The following is a 17,294-nucleotide window of genomic DNA, read 5'->3' as shown; positions in this document are numbered from 1 at the left end:
GAGTTACTAACTCAATTACTTTTTGGGAGAAGTAACTAGTAACTATAACTAATTACTTTTTTGAAGTGAGATGCCCAACACTGTCCATAAGTGAAGCGTTTAAAGGCTGCTAGAATGCTGAGTCATCAGAGTTTTCTTATCAGCCGCTTTGAACTTAGATTGTGAAAAATATCTGATGAAAACTTGATATTTTCCCACTTTCTTAAACAGATATGCCTGATAATTGATATTAAAAAGTTTAAATACGCATTTTTAAGAGTCTTGTCCCTTTAAAGATGAAAATTTTAAAAACTGAGCACCCGCCAATTGGAGCGGGTATTCGCTGTTTTTGCTGACCAGAACTCCGTGCATTGACTGTATATAAGGTGGTGGGAGAGGTCTCCCCGCTGAACTTCTCTGCAGTGAACGTGGTGGCAGAACGCGCCGATAGCAGCTCGAGACCCTTCTAAACGCTCACAGGGCGGAGAGGCTTGATCGGCCCACCGGCCCGCTCCGATCTGCGGGTGTTTCGAAGGGTCCGGCGCAGCCTGCTATCCCCGTGACTGTGACTAGCACTTGGGACAGGAACCCTGCTTTGGAGGCTCTGTCAGGGGAGGGGCTACAGAGAAGAAGCGATCAGTTCTGGAAAATATTTTCATTTTTAAAGGATAAGTGTTTCAAAAACACTTATTTAGACTTTTTTATTGGGCATATCTGTTCAAGAAAGTGGGAAAATGTCAAGTTTCAACCAGATAATATACACAATCTAAGTTCAAAGTGGCTGATAAGAAAACTCTGATGACCCAGCATTCTAGCAGCCTTTAAACGCATCACTTAAATCTCTGAGACGTGAGAAGAGTCTCACCACAGATTCAGGTTTTGAACTGAGGTTTTGTGTGTGCATAACAAGCGATTCGTATGTGATTTTTAAAGATTTGCATGTGTAATTAGTTTAAAACTGTTGTAATTTTAATTTGTGTAAATTGTACTTTTTATTTTTTTTAATTTAGTAATTTTTGTACGAGTTACAAATCAAGAATACGCACACACACATCGGAGTGAGTCTATTTTCTCTCCATAATTTCTTGATCTCTCTTTATGCCGGTATTCCTTTTCCTTTGCTTCCCCTAGTGGCAGAATTGCGCATTGCAGCCATTTCTGTAAATAACCATAACTCGCCACAGGAATGGACTAGAAACATGCTTTTTTTTTTCAACATCCTTATATTTTGTTCTCTTAATGACTGGGCTGGATTAAAACATCTGGGGGGGGGGATCTGGCCCGTAGGCTGGGTGTTTGACACCTCTGGCCTAAACGATAGCAATAAAGCCAAAAACAGCTTTAAATGTCTGTAAATATAAATTATTGTGGGATCATGACAAATTAGTTTAAATCTTTAACTGTTTTTCACTAATCTTTATTCTTATGTATTATTGAAACAAAGAAAAACATATTTCCACACCACTTTTAAATTAGTTCTTGTTTCGAAAGGTTGAAACAAAAGCTTGTTTTGCTCAAATGCAACCGACTACAAGATCCCTTCTGGTTCGACAACAAAAAGCAGGAGCCCCCCCCTCATCTGCGTTAATGGTAGCCTCCACAGAGAAACCTATGTTTCTCTAAATATTGTAAGGTGCACAGCTTCCAGCCCCACGTTCCAGCCTGGAGAAAGCCCCCGGGCCTCTTTTAGCATTTACACAGAGAGAGGTTAAAGACATGTAGATCTGCAACCATGCACTGCCTGAAGGGGGCCATACACACACTTAAGCGCTCACACAGCTTGCATACGGATCATTAGGCACAAGAGGGTAAAAATTACGCCTAATAGCTTCAACAGATGGAATATCTCTTTTTTTCACGCTGCGTACAAACAGATCTTGAGCAACACCTTATTTAGGTTATGTTTGTCAACGAAATGGGTCATTTGATAATCACTAACAACAAAAGGGGTTCGTGGACGTTTAATACAAGCCTAAATATTGTGCAGTCTGATGAGCTTTATTAACAAATTCATTTGAATTTTTGATTTTAAGTTAAATTTCACTTTTTGTCTTAAGTGTTTAAATCTATATTGCCAATGTTCTATGAGAAATGTTATTTTTTGTGCTAGAATTAAAGCCTAAATAGAACTATTTCACAAAAAAAAAGGCATATCTGGTTTAGCTTTATCCCATTGTTTCCAGAGACGTATTCGAGTCTCTGGATTGTTCCTCTGTACACCGGAGAGACGAAATAGCAATCAAAGAGGCAGGGGAACATCTATTTTATTTATGACTAGATTGCTCGGCTTGATGCGGACACCAAGCAAAGGCTGAATCCTATCGAAGGGTAGTGTACGCAGTTTAAGTCCAAATAATTTATTGCAAAATACCTCTCTTTCTTTCCCTCCTGTCCTGCTGTTTCTGCGAACTGCATAGGCAAAGTCCTGGGGTGAGCCTGCTCTTCCGTTGAGAATGACAACCGTTCCCTTACACTTTTTGCCGCACCATTGTGTGCTTTATGGCTTGTGCAGAAGGAATCACTGTGTAGCATTTGACCTCGCCTTTTACAGTAGTTGAATATGATGATGGTTGTTACACGACTGGAATATCAACAGCATAATCTCCAGTCCTGTCATCCAGTGAAGCCAGAAGCATATGTTCCAAACAAAGTGGAGGAGAGAACAAAGATTTTACCTCCTGCTTGACTTTATTCACTCTTCACACACATTTATTTATCATTTCTTTGGGGGCAAACCACAATGCAGTCGAAGTTTGTATAAATCCTACACCAAAGTGCGTTGAAGTCTTTGAATGAGACGAGAATATTGAGTTACTTGTCTGCTCAAAGTTAGTTGCAGAACAAGAAGTTTGAAATGAACTGCATAATTAAGTAGTGAAACCATTATGGCGTTTCGTAGTTACAGAAACAAGAACGATATCGATCCCAGTCGAGCCCTGATTGATCCCCAGATAGATGGGGTTAGCTTAGATATTCATCAGCTGCCCAGTGGAGGGAGTTGTTATTAAGGGCAGGTGCTTGGAGGCTGTGAGTTAAGGCTATTAGACTCCTGAGGCCTTCTGATAATAGGCTGTCACTCACAAATAGACCCTCCCGCAGCATCCATCAGACACTCACACAGAAATTGAAGCAGCCACCAAGGTCTGGAGCATAACACACAGTCACCAGAGTCCTCCGGATAGTGCTCCGGTAATGTGGGCGACACCTTGAAAGCTTCCAAAGGGTCAAAACGAAGTACAAAGTATGTACAATGTTTTGAATCCAATTTGATTTCAGATGGGTCTAATGTTTACTCCTTTTCTTTTTTAGGAGTCTGTGATGTCTAAACTTTTAGATGAAATCCCACACTGGCTTGCCCATCATGCCCAGCCTGCTAGAAGCTCTTGCTATCCTTCCTGGACCTGCTTCCTGAAGACCTTCCTAAGACAAGGTCAGACAACACTGTTCACCTACGACAACTTGACAAAAACAGTTTGGTTCTTGTGTTCTTGCCATGTTTCAGATGACACCATGATACCCGAGAAAGGAAATGAATTAATTTTCACTGATTTTTAACCAGATAATGTAAAAATTCTGGTTTGGTGGCGGTCCTGTATGGACCCATTCCAATAAAATGAATGTTTTTGGTGTTTTTAACATGTTCTTGTATAGGGATGTAATCTCTGGGTAACTCACGATACGATGCAATTAATGATACATGTATTATCACGATACGGCAAATATTGCGATAATCAATATATTACCTTTTATTAATCTATGATACATCACTATTTTGTAAACAAATATATATTTTTGTTTTCCCAAAAACCTTTTTTATAGAACAATTTAAAACACGATGAATAAATTTAACAACCTATGCAACAGTAAAACAAAACTAACAATAAATACTGGCTCTTTGCAATAATAACATTAATTTTAAGGTAATAAATAAATAAAGCTCAGAGTATATCAGATGGCCTCCTCACTTCAAAAAACAATAAATGTAGAAATAGAAATGCACAATGTTGTATTTTAACGTTGATCCTGTTAATATTATATGATTATTGTTATATAATACTGTATTATATGTATAGCTCATCGGTCCGATAAAAATTGATGATGTGGCATCGTTAATGAGAAATATCGCGATAGTTTGCCATATCGATATTTTGTTCCAATTCTATTCTTGTAACTTCTTTTCTTATAGTGGAAAACATATAAAACAATTTAAGATTAAAACTGGTTGAAACTGAAACTGCATTTCAAAGTATTTCTTTATTCAAAGTGATGAATCAGGAGCAAATTGAAAAAAAAGCTTGAGTTTGTGACATAGCAACTACATTGGGTCGGCAAAAAAAATCCTCTTTTCTGCACTACAATTCTGAAGCACCCACTTGCAGACAAATAGATCCATTATCATCGTTTTTTTAATCTGAGCTGCCATGTGGTTCAAAGCTGTGTTTGGATAGCTCTGATATTTCCTGCTAAGTTTTTTTTTTGTTTTTGCTACACTATTGTTAGCCTAGATGCTATTAGTTAGCGGAAGAGCTTGTAAACAAAAGGCTAATGGGAAATTAGTGGAGCTAACTTCCGCACCAAAAGAAACTCTTAAAATGTCTTAAAAAAACAACAGGATTTTTTATTTTGTCTAAAAGCTTCACAATTAAAAGACTGCTAGGAACAATTTTACAATAAAGACATAAGTTGGAGTGGCACTTTAAGCTCTTTAATTGGACCAAAGTTTTTTTTTTTCTGCTGTCCCCCTCTGTCCAGGTGGTACAGTGGAAGCACACCCACCTTCAGAGAGCATCACCTTCCTAACAGTTGATTTGCTGCTGGAGCCTGGAGGAGGAGTGAGCGTTTTGTCTTGTGGAGACCAGCTTTACGGCTCCTGTCAGCTGGAGGCCGTAGGCTCCGCCGTCCCTCAGACCTCTGTACAGCCAGAGACTTTACACTCCTTCTGCATCCGTGTGGGTCGAGCTTGCCAGCACTATTTTAGTGCAGGTTATGTCTCAGTAGGCCTGGCTACCTTCACAGACCTCAACACCACCGAACAGAAGGTGAGACTCAGACAGTCTTGGATGACAAATATGATCGGGGTTCCTCCAGCAGATGTTTCAAGACTTCTCCATTTATATTGGTGGGAAAAAAATCAATTTTAGGCCGGATCAGAGATCCATAAGAGCAGATAGATGCCTCCCATACAGTGCTCCCTTGGGATCCAGAAGACAAGACAAGGTAAACTGTTGGCACAGAAACCAAATGTGTCACGAGCCCATCTAGTAAACTGTCAGGTCTTATTGTGTCGATACACTGATTCCATCATTTAAGGCTTGCCCTTTAACCTTACACTAGAGAAGCAGCTCTCCTTCAAACAATAGGTCATTCCAAAGTGATTTACTGGTTTCAGCGGGATACCCTATCAGTGTTTAACCCCCAAAGTAACCATAGCAACACTGGATTAAGGTCTTTTTCTACTTGTCAGAGTTTGGTTTTGTTGAAAGATTCTTGAGTCATGACTGACATGGTCAAGAATGACGATTAATGCTGTGAAATAAAATTAACATTTTGTTCATCTTAGCGATATTCAAAATTTTAAAAATGCTAAACATCTCCTTTTTAAAGTACCGAAACAATGAAGTTCAAGGACATTCCAATGATCAGTTCCATTAGTTCCTGCTTCAGAAATTGTATTTTATCTGGATATTATATTTTATTATTGAACTGATGCTTTTATCCAATAAGGGACTAAAAAGCAAATGGTGTACTTAGCATTACAGGGTGCTGTCATAAAGTAGAATAGAATAGAATAGAAATGCAATACAATACAACACGTTACGATACAATACAATGCAACGCAACATGATACAATACGATGCAATACGATATAACACAATACAATACGATGCAATACGATATAACACAATACAATACGATACAACACGATATGATACAACACAGTATGGTAAGATATGATACGATGCAATACAATACAATACAATGCAACATGATACGACATGGCACGATATAATACAGCATGATACAACACAATACAATGGAATATGATACAACACGATACGATACAAACATGATACAATACGATATGACACAATACGATACAATAAAATACAATGCGATACAATACAATGCGCATGATGCGATACGATACAATACAATGCGATACAATACAGCACGAGACAATACAATGCAATGCAACATGATACAACTCAATACAGCACGATGCAACACATACAATGCAACACAATACAACAGTTCCTCAGTTCACCCCCAGTCTCATGCAGAGGATGACGATGAAGAGGATTGTCCATGATGGATTCCAGTTTCTGCTGCATCCTCTTCTCATTCACCGCAGTCACAGACTCTAGGAGACATCCTAGAATGGAGCTGGATCACCGCGCCAGTTTGTGGATGTTTTTTTCTGATACTGTCAGTGCATCTGCCTCCTCCAGCAGCTCAGAAGAGTGCAGATGCAACGTCATCATAGAAAATAACAGAATAAAATACATTTAAATTGAATTTAGAAAACAAAATAAATAAAAAAATAACAAGAGTACCTATTCTGAAGACAAAGGGTCCACCATAAATGCAAAATACAGAAAGGATACAGATAAAATGTGTAACTGAAAAATAAAATAATTAAACTATGAAGTAGCAAGAATTTCAATTATGTTGCAATAAGACTATTACCTCAAACACACTGGCATGTTAACAGTTATAAAAAGTTATTTTAAAACCACATCTAGACTTAAGATTTTCTTACTTTTATGGTAATTTATAACAAAATAACTCCCTGTGTTTTATTATTTGTACAAAAACAAGAATAGCTACCATTGAAATTCAAAGCAGAATGTATTTAAGCGCGCCTTTAGAGTGCAGGTCTAAAACTGGTTCAGAATGAAATAAAGACAGCTTGAGAATTAATTCTCATCTACTGCAGTGAACCAAAAAATTGAAAAGGATTCACCAACATTGTAAATAAGAATAGAGCATAAAACAGAACGGGCTTCAATAGAAGAGGGGACATAAATGACAGACTCCCGGCCATCTCTGCACTCACACACAAAGCTTCTGCCGGAGAGAGTCACATGAGCAAACGTGTGTGGACTTAAACATCAATTTAGATTCAAACCTGTTGCTGAAAGCTGCCTACTTTATTTGATGGGAAGAAGTGGGTCACATATGTTTGCCCTTGCTCTCGCTCCTCACATTGTGGAACAGAGGGGCCCCAGCTGCCGCATCAGGATTTTTTAATGAAAATGCAAGGCAATAGAAAACAGGTACAATCCAGGCTTGCATTTTGCACGGCTTTGTTAAGAACGACAATGGGTTTGAGTTTTGGGGAGTTGAGTGCATGGATTGGTGGAGTGTGTCCATCACTCAAGCCCAGGTATCAACCTATACACTTGCCCCCAGTGTTGGCTACTGAACTTCACACAGGAAGCTGTGATGGAGTACTATTCACCCACTGAACTATTGAGGTGATGTTCCATACACAGCTAGCAAATATCCATTGCTTTTGTAATAAAAAAGTCATAAACACTTCTCTGGTAGAGATGTTTTTTTTTTTAATTTATTTTGTTAATGGTTGTAGATTTCGAACTACTAATTATTGTATTATTGTGGCTAATCTGCAATTACAAAAAGGTCAAATCAATATGAATTCTTAATTTTGGATATTCTCCTGCTCCTTTCCGTACATTTTTCTGCATGAAAAACTCTATCACACTTTTAGTATCAAAACATTTAGTTCATTCACGACTTCTTTTTGTACTTTTGTTATTCATAAGCTTTATAGTTTTTGAAATTTTGAGTAAAATATGCCCCATAGGAAGTAAATTAGATTTTTTTCAAATTCTTCAAAAACTTTGTGCACTTTAAAACCATTATTTACAGTCATTTTAAAATAATTTGGTTATTAGCTGTTATATTAGCATTGTGCTAGCTCATTTAAGTATGGCATATGCTGAGGTTTCTTTTATGCTAATTTGGAATGTATCTAATATTTTAGCAACTTTGGATTATTTGTTTTCTGCTGAGGTTTTTTTTTAGGCTACATTTGAGTTTAGCTAATATGTTAGTAACAGACTATTGTTTTGGCTAATTTGTTATTGGCTGAAGTTTATTAGGCTACTTTAAGTTTAGCAAATATTTTAGCAACAGGCTAATGTTTTTGGCTAATTTGTTATGGCTGAAGTTTGTTAAGGTACTTTTTAGTTTAGCAAATATTTTAGCAACAGGCTAATGTTTTTGGCTATTTTTTTATCTGTTGAGTTTAGTTAGACTTCTTTTGAATTTAGCTAATATTTTAGCAACAGGCTAACATTTTTGGCTAATTTGTTATCTACTGAGGTTTGTTAGGCTACTTTTGAATTTTGCTAATATTTTAGCAACAGGCTAATATTTTTTTCTAATTTGTTATCTACAGAGGTTTGTTAGGCTACTTTGAGTTTAGCAAATATTTTAGCAGCCGGCTAATGTTTACTAATTTGAGATTTACTGAGGATTTTTGAGCAAACTACAATTTCTTTTAGAAATGTCGACCAACTTTAGCGGTCTTTCATAGTTCTTTAACAAAATGTCAAGTCTTGTAGCAAATTTTGTATTTTGCAAATAGTTTTTGCATTTCCAGCAAATCCTTTCAACACTGAGAGTAAATTTTTTTCAGCATATTCAGCATTCACGCCAGCATTATCACAGGTAATGCAACTTTCCTTATTACAACATTGTTTCTGTTTTTATACCCTTTAAATTCATATTGTTATTTCAAAAATAATGTAAAACATAACTTTGTATATCATTTAAAATATATTTTTTTCCAATTTCAAGCCTCTTACTTTTTTTTATTTAATAAAGACTTTACTAGGGTGTTTTTTATTTTGGTAATTCCTGTGTTTGGCTTTTTTTAAAAAAACTTATACAAAATTTAAAATAGAGACACAACATTTTTTTAAATCAAATGTTGAATCGTTTCCTCCAAAAATCATGCATATCCCCAAATTATTCAAATTTAACATCAAGCAAATTTGAAAGAATGAGGCTTTATGCCTGTTTTGATGTTCATGTTCCAGTGGAGACAAAGTGCTAAGATTACAACAAACGTGGATTCAGACGAACAGCAATTTGCATTCAGTGGCAGCAACATTTACTTTGACAAATAGGAACAGCTAACGGAGGCACCCGGGTGCCACTTAGTTATTAACAACTCCTTCACTGGTGATTTATTTGCCTTTTTTTTTGAAGAAGTACCATAACTATTAGGTTATTATTGGCAAAATTAGCCCAGTTTAAGCAGACGTCTCTGTCCATACTTGACCCCTTAATATACTCATAATGATGCCATTTACCATGCACATCAGAACTCTTCTTTCCAGAACAGCAGAGCCTAGATAACTACCCAAGGGCGGCTTTACTTCAGACACACGGGGGAACATTGTGGTTGTGCTACTGCACAAATAAATCCAAATTTAGGCCGTTTGAACCAACATGGACTACATGATGAAGGTTATAAAAGTCTTGACCTTTCATTTAAAAGACTTTCGGGGTGATGCTGTTCATTTGGTTGTGTCTGCAGGTGTGGGCTGTTGATCTGAGCGTTGCATACAGCAACCAACTGTCCATGACCCAGACCCTTCTGATGATGACTGGAGGAACAGCGGATTGGCGCACAGGCTGTTTAGAAGCACCTGTGTTGAAAATTGAAAACCAAGTATGACTCTTTTTATTTCTTATCTTTTTATTTATTGTCAACATTTAGAGGCCATATTCCTAAAATGTCTTTTTTCCTGACGCAAAAGGAAATAACTTCAAAGGACAGTCGCATTACTTGTAACTTAATACTGTAATTATGTGCTAAAGTCAATTGATGCTTAGGTGCTGAATTCATTATCATTTTGATAGATGAGGCTAAATAATGAGCACATTAATAATTCATACCATTTTCATTATGCATGTGTATGCATGCTTGAACACCTCATCAACCTGGTGCCAGGCCTTAAACAATAGGATCCTTTTATTAGCAGTATGCCTGAGTTTACGCTTGTTAATCTGCGACTTGTATTATTTTATCAAACATTCATTTAGTTGGTGGCCTGGTGCTTCACTGCAGCACTCGAGTCTCTGCAGCTGTTAATGGCTTCTGCAGTGGCCATCATTAGGGACCTGCATATTACAAACACAATTAAATCCCTGTTGGACACTTTTATTGTTGTATAAGAGGCCTGGCTTTGACAAGTGCAAGCACACAGCCTTCACAGCAAATTATGGGCTGGGTCCTGAGCTCACTGCCCTTTTTCTTTTATTTTAATCTCCCAAAGGTGGCTAAGAACGACCATAATTCTTATCTTCTTAAGCCCTGACATGTTTTTCTCTTGATCAGAATGTCTCTATGACAGCAGATGAGTGCAAACACTAGCTCTCTGTGAAGGGTAGTAGCGTGGCGTGGTGACACACAGCGAGGCTGGGCGTGTGCTCGGCGTGTTTTCTCAGCAGTAATTGTTTTTCCTTGCTGGTAATTAAGAAAGGCCCAACGCTTTGCCACGTGTTCCTCCTTCTCATTATGTTCACTAATCATACACGTAAACTGATTAATGACCCAAAGAATGTGCTTGGTGTCACCACTTTTACTCTAAAGAAACTTTAACTCCAAACTTTCAAGTTTAAATAAAAGATTTGTCTTTTTTTTACAGCCTCAAGTGGAAAATTGTCATGCAGTCATCGGAAGCCACTTGTTTCACTCTAACCTCTCCGTCTTGTACTGCGATGTCTTCTTCAACATGTGCAAGCTACGTGGCATTGGATTTGACATGAAGGTAGACATGCTCTAATCTAATGTTCCCTTCGCTGTCTCCATTCGTGTTTGTTTTTAGCTGCAAATGTAACTCTGTTATGACATCTAATGGTTGAAGGAAGCATTATGAACTTGAAACTGGATGAGTTGCTGCTCTTAAATTGGGTCGGTTCCTCTGTACCAGAAGTGTACCAGGATTATGACTCACCCTTCACTGAGAGCATTTAAAGACCCACTCCAATCATTTTTTCATCCATTGTAAAAATATTTTGAGTGACCTTTTGATTATGATTATGTCCTTTTCTGTGTTGTTTTCTGGGACATATTTTCTGCAGAGCAGCAGTAGTTCATTAGAAATTCAGATCTGACTGTTGGTGCTGCCACAATTTCCCATCATCCATCTATTTACACACTAGTGCAATGAGGTATATTGCTAAAGATGCTACACTAGCCTGTTAGCGTTGTTCAAGATACGTAAATAGCGACGCCATATTGGAATGGTGTGTAAACAATGAGAAATGGCTCAGCAGACACAGTAAAATGACAATAAAATCTAACATAACCTAACATTACAATAAAAATGGCAAGCAATTTTGAAGCCGTACAGTTTTAAGTCAGATACCAGCTCAGATGAGGAAAACAAAGACGTACACGGATCTATTTTTCCACATTAGAATGGAGCCACCTGCTGAACGTAACTATTTTTTCAAACGGCATTTTTGTGTCTGCTCCTGATTCACAACTTGAATACATAAACAAAGCTATTTTAAGCTTAATTTTCTTTATTAATGTCCTCCATTTTTATAAAAATGGTACAAGAACATGTTAAAAACACCAAAATTATTATTTTCATTAAAGTGGGTTTTTTAACATGTATAGAAATGTCCTTTTTTTAGGTTTATTTTTGGGTTTTATTAATGTTATCAAGAAATAAGCTGGCTCATCTAAAGTTTTGTCCTTCTGAAACATACTGAGCCTTTCTTTTCATTCTGTGTGACCCCCGTCTCAGAGCAAGCAGGGCACTGTTTTTGTTCCCTACAACTGCAGAGAGCGATGCAGCATTGGGATGATGTAAGTTTATTTTATTCTTTCAGTTCTACAAGGCTAGAAAAATGTTTGAGCCTTTAAATTTTGCAACTGTCTCATTTTAGAAAAACCCCAAACACTAGTCTAAAATTCATTTAAACAAAATATTTTATTTTGTATGATCAAACCAGGTTTAAGTTGCCAATCAAAACTGTTTCTGTTTAGCTTAATTGCTTTCAGTACATCAAAATCCTTAGTTTCAGTTGCTGTTTGTCACATTTCTGTTTTCACATTTGATCTTTCCTATTTAAATTAATGAATCACATTGACTTTGTTTTTTTTTGTCATAATTATCTGTTATTTTGTTTTATTTTAATGACTTGTTTAAACTGATTGTGGTCACATTTACTTATATTAGGCCTTTCCTGCATCCAATTTTTTACTCTCCAGCCATTTTTCAGCCGTCACCAATTTGATAAAAAAATATACATTTTTTTTAATTATTAATACTCTGGAAAAAAAGAAAGTTGTTTTTTTTGTGTAGAAAATACCCCAACTTCTAAAAATAGTTTTGACATCCAAAGAAATTTACTTTATAGCTTAATTGTTAAGCTTTCATTGCTATAGTTTTAAGAGAAGCATTTTTTATGCTAACTTTATTTATAAGGATCTGAGGGACAATTCTTAATTTTGTTGAACTTTTTTTTTAATGATCAACAACCCGTAAACTTTTGACTTTTTATATTAATGACATTACTATTATTTCAAAACTTTAATTTCTGCAATTTGCTCACAGGTGTATTTTAGTTTCTTATTGATATAAATGTATGTATTTTTACAGAAAATGGTGGTAAAATCAAGAACTTTAGACTGTTAAGAGTGATCTTTCAAGGCACGATTGAAAACAGTTTCCTACATAATTACAATCCCTCCTTGGGATTTCTTAATGTTAGAAACTCTCCAACTTATTAGGTAGAAAGTTTTTTTTTTCTCCACTTATTTATTAGAAAACTTCAGGAAACACACAGTACTGAAACAGTTAAATCATGCTGTGCTCACCGCCTCTCTCTACTCACAGTTATTTGCTAAATGTTTAATTTACCCACCTGCAAGAAGGTGATTGTTTCCTAGCTGGAAACGTGTGGATCACTGGTAAACTCATTTGTTTGGGATGCCGTTAACAGAACCGTCTCAAAGGATCTCGAGCTGGCTCTAATGACCTTTGCTCAGAATCTGTCAGTCATTCATCAGGAAATATCCTCGAGTAAACTGCAAAGAGAAACCAACTTTAAGGTCTTGACAAATTTCCACCATTTATATCACAAGGCTTATATTACGAGTTTAATGTTTTATTTGTTTGCAGGAAGTGGTGGACAACATTGAAAAACTGCTACAGACCAAGAAGAAATCAAAAGATAAGGATGCAGTTTAGGATGCTGCTACATTAGCGGAATTGCTGTGTTTAACAGAAATCAGTACTAATAAAATGTATTTTTATTTGCAGTTTTTCTAATAAGAATTTTTCAATTTCATTGTTCTGAAAATCAAATGCTGCTAGAGAAAAAATAGTGCTGGTCCACTTAAAAATAAGGTTTTGTGGTAAATATCAGAGAATAGATTTAATCACCTTCATACCAGAAGTGTGTTCTTTATATACATCAGAAAATATCTATTCTAAATGCAAAATTAAATGTTCTCTGTGGACTTTTAAACACATGGATCCTTCTGTGTTTAAGTCAAAGGTGAAAAAAACGTTTTTCTACTTCATTTTACAGCTGACAATGTAAAGCTGCTTGCATTTATAACAGTTTAAACATAGTTATTATCTGTAGAAACCTAAATATATTTGGATTTACTTTGCTAAATTCATGACTTTAGTATTCTGAGGTAAGTCTATATTTTCTCATTTTATCCTTATAATATAAAACAGTTCAGAGGCAGAAAATTCAAAGCCTTGAACTGCACTCCATAGCCTCTCCAACAACTATTAGCCTCCAAAAAGAAATAAAAACTGGCTTTAACTTTATTTATTTCATGTCATTTGTTTTCAAATGTTAATATAACTGACACAGGTCAGGGGCTTAGGAGTATAATTCATTTTCCGACTATTTTGTTTTGTAAATGTTTGCATTCAAGTGTAAATGGACCAAATTGTGTTGTCAAATCCCGTAGAAATTCTCTAGGTCAGATATAATTTGTTTTGACAGATATTTCTGGGGCACTACAATGATCACTTTCACAGATACCAGACATTTAGTAACCTGCAGTAAATAGACTATACAATCTGCCTGAAGGATTCCTGGTTTATTCAACAGGCTCAGGTGGCTGGATGTGCCCATTATTTGTAGGACTATAGCTGGTGAAGAACAGTCAGAAGAACTGTCTGTATGTCTGTCTGCTAATCCAGCCTTCACCATTCCCTTGTATGGATTAGTTTCTTTTTAAATTAGTACAGAGAAATTAAAACCAGGCAAAAATGTATTTTAAATTAGTTGTAGTAGACTTTCCTTTTTATTTATTTCAATGTAGGTTACTTTATTAAAGAGAAATATTGATAACATTTATGCTATATGTTAGCTTTTTACTAATTAGTATTATTCTGACATTCTAGCCAGGTTAATTTCCTTTGACAGTAAACATATGTGGGAAGGAAACATGTTTTCTAAAAAAAAAAAAAAGAAAAGAAAATCCATATTGCACTTTAAAAAATGATTTATGCTTTTTTTCTGTAATTATTCTTTGAAGACCTACAGTAATTTTTGGTTGTGTTTGCGTTTGCAGTCGCATTGAACACACAAACACAGGTTTTATTTTGAAGAGGAACCTTTAAGACGAGCCGTGTTTCTGACCGGACACATTTAGACGCTGTACCAAACGGAGCTAGAACGTCCGATAAATTCACATAAACTGAAGAAGCATACGCCTTTTTAGCAGATTTTGATGGTGATTTATAACGTAATTTAATTTAAACTTTTCGGGTTGCTTTTTTTTTAAAGGAAAATATAATTTAATGAGACGTTTATAATCTTGTTTATTTATCAGAAATTTGGTTGGTAAGAGGTCCTACTTTCAGTCGCTATGCATTTTAGAGGCGGAAGCTTGTATTTCTGCTCATCACAAAAGTCATGAAGGACATCTTTAGGAGAATACACGGCGTGTTTCTGAAGGTCGTTCTGTTCCCGAGCTCGTTCAGCAGATCGGCTCCGCGGCCGGCCGCCTCGGAGGTGTTGACCTGCCACCTGCTGCAGCGTAACCTTCCGCCATGGACTAGTTTCTGTGTCCGCTACAGCGCCGTCCACAACGACCAGTTCGGACTGTCCAACTTCAACTGGAGGGTTCAGGGGTCCAACTATCAAATCCTACGAACAGGCTGCTTCCCTTTTGTGAAATATCACTGCACCAAAGCACCTGCACAGAACCTGGACTTTGAGGACAGGTTTTTCACCGCCTTAAAAGTTATTAACCTGGGTCAGTATTTTAGGATCTGTCACTTTCCCCCAATTATAAATTAATATATATACAAGAAATGTACCGTATGTTTCAAGACTATCGAATGCCATCTGAAAGTAATAATAATAAAAAAAACTTTTACGACTCCTCTTTGATTAAAAAATGATTAAAAATGTCTCCCGTTTCCTTTATTTTACACCTAAATGAGACCCTATTATACTTTTATAGAGTTGTAGGAATTCATTATAATGATACAAGTTTCCCAATTGTTTATGTTGAAACCGTTGTTTATAACCAACAAAATCGGTTTTAAAAAACTAAAATTGGCAAATAAATTAATATCTAATCAAATTGAATTGTAAATTAAAGTCAGTTTTATTGTTTGACAATGATGCCAAACCCTCTCTTTGAATAATTATTGTTGGCACTTTTTTAAAGGCTAAGATATTTTCTCATGTGACTTCCAACAAGTATTGTTTGTGATTTAATGTAAAAAAAAAAATATGAGGAACATTTTTATTCACAGCACTGGTCAGTTTACCTAAAAAAAAGTGCAGTGCAAAGAAAGCAAATATATTCAGTGTCCAAATTATGAACAGAAACAATTGGAATCTGATTGAAATCAAACTACTTTTATCATGTTTTCTATTTTTTATATATGTTGTTGCAGGAATCCCTTGTTTGGCCTACGGTATCGGGTGCTGGATGGTGATAGGAGCCAGAGAAACCGTACAGACGAGCGTTGGACCCGTCACTGTATATTTTGCATACAAGGAGGAGGAAGGTGCACAGTATTGACATCAATGTGACCTCAGAGTTTAAATCAAATTATTACAAACTTGAATTATTTCAGTCATTTTTTGTGATTGCTTTAAATAACATGCATGTTTATTATCTCCCAAAGTGTTAATAAAATGATTTGCAAAGATTTGATATTTTCATTGACCCTGTATTCGAAACAAAAGCTGTTGTCAAAGTCTTAATATGATAATTTACTTTATGCTCTGTAGCAAATCTATCCATCTTTATCCTTTTCTTTTTTAACTAAAAAGAAGTTGTTGGATCTGCAAAGCAGGTTGGATGAAATAAGTTTTAATTACAAAAATGTGGCTCTTTGAAAGGCGTCATTTGCATCTCTTCCTTTAAGGCCTCCCCCCGGCCTTTGATTTCTGGTAATGTGCTTTGCTGACAGGGCACGCTTACCTCTCTCTGCGGCACACTTTTGCCCCCCTTTGGAGAGGCAGCTTGACAAACTGCCATATTGATTTCTCCCCTCAGCATCTCCTGTTAATAGCATTTATCAGCGACCTCAATTTTCAGGCCTTGGCCTCTTCATTTTTAGCACAATGGAGCCGCAGAAATAATTTCTTGTTGTACATGGAAATCAATGCACCTTTTTGACCTTCGGTAAGCGAAGGCCGCCGCGGTGACTCCTACTTTATTCTCCGTTTCCTGCTTTGTAAAAGTTACTCATCCACTTGCCGAACACATGAATAAAGAATTAAAGGCTAACACCACGCCCCCCCCCCCTTTAACCCTTTAACACCAAGGCGTAGTCAGTGACGCTTAAACACAAAATCTTTAACATACTGTAACTTTTCAACCGTTAACACGATCAACGTAATTCCAGCAGACTCTGAAGTTGAAAGGTGGCTCACGCCACTTTTGTCCTGAAGCTGTTTGCTGAAAATGCTGAATTTATTCTAATTCCTAAAGGGATTACTGGAAAACTTGAAATTTCGTTAAAGAACAATGAAGGACTGCTAAAGTTGACTTAAATTTCTGAGAAATTGGTAGTTTGCTGAAAAATTAGTCAAAAACGTTAAATAAAATATTAGCTAAACTCAAAAGTAGCCTAAACTTCAGCAGATAACAAATTAGCCAAAAACATTAACCATTTGCTAAAATATTAGCTAAACTCAAAAGTAGCCTAACAAACCTCAGTAGACAAATTAGCCAAAAATGTTAGCTTGTTGCAAAAATATTGGCTTAGCACAAAGGTAGCCCAATAAATTTCAGCATATGACAAATTAGCCAAAAACGTTAGCCTGTT

At 36.3% G+C, this 17,294-nt stretch overlaps 2 protein-coding genes across 2 annotated transcripts in view; both read left to right on the top strand.

The window, feature by feature from the left end:
• The window catches only part of iqch (IQ motif containing H), a 27,503-nt gene extending 14,209 nt beyond the window's left edge, over nt 1–13,294 (top strand). Inside the window, exons 14-20 of the mRNA XM_036212359.1 lie at nt 3,289–3,409; nt 4,732–5,018; nt 9,551–9,685; nt 10,665–10,787; nt 11,775–11,836; nt 12,976–13,084; nt 13,155–13,294. Coding sequence (XP_036068252.1) covers nt 3,289–3,409; nt 4,732–5,018; nt 9,551–9,685; nt 10,665–10,787; nt 11,775–11,836; nt 12,976–13,084; nt 13,155–13,223 — 906 coding nt within the window. The 3' untranslated portion in view covers nt 13,224–13,294. The remainder of the gene's footprint in view (nt 1–3,288; nt 3,410–4,731; nt 5,019–9,550; nt 9,686–10,664; nt 10,788–11,774; nt 11,837–12,975; nt 13,085–13,154) is intronic.
• Nucleotides 13,295–13,444: 150 nt separating this feature from the next.
• On the top strand, nt 13,445–16,169 carry lg6h15orf61 (linkage group 6 C15orf61 homolog). Its single transcript, XM_024281272.1, has 2 exons — nt 13,445–15,259; nt 15,912–16,169. The coding sequence occupies exons 1-2, from the start codon at nt 14,917–14,919 to the stop codon at nt 16,037–16,039; spliced, it is 471 nt and encodes a 156-aa protein (XP_024137040.1). The 5' UTR covers nt 13,445–14,916; the 3' UTR covers nt 16,040–16,169.
• The last annotated feature ends 1,125 nt before the right edge of the window (nt 16,170–17,294 follow it).

This window comes from Oryzias melastigma, linkage group LG6, assembly GCF_002922805.2.
Source record: "Oryzias melastigma strain HK-1 linkage group LG6, ASM292280v2, whole genome shotgun sequence".
In the NCBI taxonomy this organism is placed as follows: Eukaryota; Metazoa; Chordata; class Actinopteri; order Beloniformes; family Adrianichthyidae; genus Oryzias; species Oryzias melastigma.
Note: the sequence above shows the minus strand (reverse complement) of the source record. Positions and strands in the feature narration are given on the sequence as shown.